The following is a 4,804-nucleotide window of genomic DNA, read 5'->3' as shown; positions in this document are numbered from 1 at the left end:
TAAATGATGTCTAGCTTGAATTATAATCTCTTTAAAAATTGTAAATGAATGAACAGTAATGTATATAGCGCCTCAACTGAGCCACAAGTTTTTTTCTTAAAAAATAAAATTCTCTCTGTCTGGAAAAGTGAATTTAAGCCCCTCAATCGGGTACTAATGAAAGAAAGGAAATGATACCAATCCCATGACTTGCCATTTTTCCACTAAATCACTCTGCTTCTCATATACTGAATTATGTGATATAAAATAATTTGTTAAGCTACACACCTCTGAAATATTATCTATTGAAGGTGTTATGAGAAAACCATTCTGTAATAAAATTCTCCAACCAGATAATTTTCATAAAAAGAAGGCAATAAATGCAATTAATCAATTTGAACTCTTTATATATAAGGGGATGAATGACAGCATTCAGGAAAATTTTGCCCTGTAATTGAATTTGTAAATTGCATGTCAAGTTACTCCTTTATGGCACCATTGACCATCCCTGCAACTTTCTGGACCAAAATTCCCTTCTTCCCCAGCCACTACTCTCCTATGTGGGTTGTCTCCCTCTATTAGAATGTTAACCCCTTGAGAACAGGGATTGTCTTGGGGAAGGGAAGAAGGGAACACATATTTATCAAGCACTTACTCTGCCAGGCACTGTGCCAAGAGTTTTACAAATATTATCTCATTTGATCCTCACAACCCCCCCCGGGAAGTAGGTGCTATTATTATCCCCATTTTTCAGATGAGAAAACTGTGGTGGACAGAAGTTAAGTGACTTGTCAAGAGTTATGCAGCTAGCAAGTGAGGCTGGATTTGAATTCAGGTCTTTCTCACTCAATGCACTGTCTACTGTACCACCTCATTGCCTAGAAAAGGTCATTAGGTAAATACATGCTAGGAAGAGAAGATGAGTGCATCTTCAGGTGGTAAAACAAAGTGACATTGGGTAGAGAGTCAGAGCATCCCCTCATACTCTTGTAATGTCATGACACATCTGCTGTCTCTTTAGAATGTAAACTTCTTTTTTGGTTTGTTTTTATTTTTTTTTTTAGAATGTAAACTTCTTAAAGATAAAAGGGCTTTTATTTTTGTCTCTGTAACCCTAGGGCCTAACACAGTGCCAGGTATATAGTTAACACTCAATAGTGCTTGGTGGTTGATCAGCTGAGTCAGAAGAAATTGAGGCCCTCTAGTATTTTGGGTAGATCCCCCTGGAGCAAAGGGAGGACACGGACAAGTGTCCCACAGCATGATCGGGCACGGGTGAGTCGCCATATGCATCATTGGAGGGCACATCCAAATGGATGGATCAGATATGTTTGAGTATCAGGTACTTAATCCAGTCACTGGACTAGATACTGAGGAGACAAAGACAGTCCCTGAAGCAGTCCCTGCCTCCAAGGAGCCTATATTCCATTGGAGAAGAAAACCTCTGCCCATTAGAATCTATAAAATATAGGGTATCCCCAAAATCTTAGGATAGTTTAAAACTATTAAAGGTCTGAATGGGAGTAAAAGATGTTGTCAGGGATGTTAGGATAAGGAGATAGGCTAGTCAGGATGTGACAATGAGTGATGGAAGGTTGACAGCCAGACTATTCCCCATTCCTCTATAATGGCAGGTTCCCCCATCTTCTCCTGTACAGTTGATGTAACAGCTTCCTGTAAAGCTTAAAATGGCAATAAGACTTTTGGGACATCCCATATATACAAACTGAATATGAGTTAAGTTGGGTGGTGCATGTAAAGGACTCCCCCCAGCCTTCTCTTATAATGAAGCTAAGCAAGACAAACCAGCACATCAGACAAGTTTCACATTATATATTCCATTCTGTGCTTCTAGTTGTTCACTTTAACTATTAAGAGGAAGGAGGTAAGAATTTAAAAAAAAAAACAACCTATTGAAAGTGTGTTGGACAAGTAAACACACCAACTACGCCATTTCTTAGGGAAGAGACATAGGAGGGCTTCTAGAACCTCTCTCACTAGCAGGTTCACTTTTGATCCGCTCAGACAGAAAGACAGGAATGGAGTCATAATTAAAGGGTTAAATAAGCTTACTTTATTCTAGTCTAGTATTCTCAAAGGGGGTTTGCTGATAATGGGAGCACCAACTCCTATAGCATTCCCCAAGAACCCTTCTCGCCAGGGCTGGTGTGAAGTGGGAGGCAACTCCCCCTCGTCTCGATGGGGTCAGTCGAGACCAGCACAACTTGTGCACTCTTCTAAATTCCCTCAAGCCTCAATAGGGGCCAGTTGAGTCAAACACACAGATTTCCCCTCCCAAGCCTTGATGGGGGCTGATCAAGGCATGCACAGCATTCAGCCTGCACATTCACCCCATGGGGGTCCCCAGTCACTGACCAGTGCCCACTTGCTTTATGGGGCAACAGACAAAGAAGGCACATTGCCAGCAATAGCCTTACAATTTTACATCACTTCATCCCTATATCTACTGCTCAAGCATGGTAGGAACTGTTTTGAACCATGTTGGTGAGAACTCTTATCTAACACTTGGGAAGTAGAGATTATTATGGCTATGGATCCTGGGGAGAAAACTCTAAGAAAGAATAACAGAAAATCCACTTTACACACACTAAAATTCACCTTATTTACAAAGTGTTATTGGAAAGGTAAGGTCTTTTTAAAATTAATTAATCAATCAATCAATCAATCAATCAATCAGCATTTATTTAGGCTTATGTGCCGGGTACTGTGTTAAGTGTTGTTGTTGAGTTGTTTCAATTGTGTCTGACTGTTCATGACCCCACTGGGGATTTCCTTGGCAAAGATACCAGAGTGCTTTGTCATTTCCTTCTCTAGCTCATTTTACAGATGAGGAGACTGAGGCAAATAGGGTTAAGTGACTTGTCCAGGGTAATATAGCTAATAAGTGTCTGAGGCCATATTTTAACTCATGAAGATGAATCTTCCTGACTTCAGACCTGGTGCTCTAGCCACTGTGCCACCTAGCTGTCTACTGTGTTTAGTACAAGAGATTCAAAGAAAAAGCTTTGGTGAAAGATAACAATGGTTCCTGCCCTCAAAAGCTTACATTCTAACTGAGGAGATACATAAACACAAATGGACACATGTAAGAAAAATAGCATAATAATGATAATAACTAGTAATTATATTATACTTTAAGGTTTGTGAAGCACTTTACATGTATTATCTTGTTTAAAACTCATAATAACCCAATGAGATAGGTCCAAATGGAGATACAGGAGATACAATGAGATAGGTGTAAATGGAGATTTTACAGATGAGGAAACAGGTTGAGAGAGGTTTTGACTTGGGTGGGCAGAGTCACATGGCTTACAAGTGTCAGAGGCAGAATTTGAACTTAGGTCTTCTTGACCAATTCAACTCTATCCACAATGCCACCTAGCTGCCCAAGGACATGGCAGATGGTAGCTAGTTAGATGGCCCCACTCCCACAGTTACAATCATTTTATTCCTTCTATGCTCACCACAATTTCCCTAATTCAACCTAAACCTTTCTTTCCTCCTCTTTCATTTTCCTGTTCAGAAAAATCGATGGGACCAATGTGGAAGAAGATAGCATTGAGCTGAATGAAGAGGGGCAGCCAGTGCAGGTTCCAACTCGGGGCGCCCCTCGTTGTGACTGCTATTGCTGTGGGGTACCCAAACGCTACATCATTGCCATTATGAGTGGCCTCGGTTTCTGCATTTCTTTTGGAATACGGTGCAACCTAGGAGTCGCCATTGTGGAGATGGTCAATAACAGTACTGTGTACATAAATGGGAAGCCAGAAGTCCAGGTAGGTGAATGTTTTATGATGTGAATTCATTCCGTTAGGATAATTCTTGGGTTTAACCCTCCCCTTCAATTCACTAATTTCCAAATGGATGCTTTTAATAGGGTAGAGATTATGGGATGGAGTCCAGTTCACTTCATATGGAATGGTTGTTGTTGCTTGTCCTTCGTTCTTGAAGGGGACCATGACGTTAGGAAGATGATGCCATGACCTGCAAGTGGATTGGATTTAAGTGAGGGAGGGCTGTGCAAAGTCACCAGGGCTCCATTGATTACTCCATCTCACTTAGGCAGGAACACTTCTTAAATGACTTAATAAACAAAAGGTATTTATTAAGTGGTCACCAAGTGGTGTAATACATAGAGCTGGCCCGAAAGCCAGGAGGACCCGAGTTCAAGTCCCTGTCCTGACACCATATGGGTAGTAAGATTCTGGGCAGGTCACTTTACTGCTTGCTCTAGATTATAAATGGACCTCCACTAGTAGAGGGAGTTTTTTCATCCAGGAAATCTCCATGTATTAGCAGAGCTGGAGCACAGGTCATTTTGACGACAGCTCACAAATTTAGGTCTGGAAAAGATATTTAAGGCTACTTCTTTTTACAGATGAGAAAGTGGAGGCAGAAGGCAGTTAAATGTCTTGCTCAGGGCCATACAGAAGCAGGATTTGAACCCATATCTTCCTGAATCCAATCCAATTTAGTCACCATGGTGACTCAGAGGCCATCTCTCCACCTGTTTCACAACTTTGTCTTTTCTTAAAAGCAAAATTTTCCAGGCATTGTTCCAGGTATTGGGGAAACAAAGTAAAAAATAAGCTCTACTTTATATCAGGGAAGAAACAACATGTACTACACAGGCAAGAAAATACTAAATACACACAAGGTAAATACAAAGTAATTTTGGGTTGGTCCTCAGGGAAGATGATAAAGAATCAAGTTTGTCTTCTTTTGAATCAAACTCAGAATCTAAGTTGAGACTGTCCTTAAAAAATAGATAAACCAGTCATTTAGTCAGTCAACAAAGCTATTA

The 4,804-nt window shown here is 40.6% G+C and overlaps 1 protein-coding gene across 1 annotated transcript in view; it reads left to right on the top strand.

Annotated features, from left to right (window-relative positions):
- The window catches only part of SLC17A8 (solute carrier family 17 member 8), a 48,299-nt gene that overhangs the window by 11,419 nt on the left and 32,076 nt on the right, over positions 1–4,804 (top strand). Inside the window, exon 2 of the mRNA XM_027855861.1 lies at positions 3,524–3,776. Within this exon, the coding sequence (XP_027711662.1) occupies positions 3,524–3,776 (253 nt within the window). The remainder of the gene's footprint in view (positions 1–3,523; positions 3,777–4,804) is intronic.

Source organism: Vombatus ursinus, unplaced genomic scaffold (assembly GCF_900497805.2).
Source record: "Vombatus ursinus unplaced genomic scaffold, bare-nosed wombat genome assembly UNPS02011334.1, whole genome shotgun sequence".
Lineage (NCBI taxonomy): Eukaryota > Metazoa > Chordata > Mammalia > Diprotodontia > Vombatidae > Vombatus > Vombatus ursinus.
Note: the sequence above shows the minus strand (reverse complement) of the source record. Positions and strands in the feature narration are given on the sequence as shown.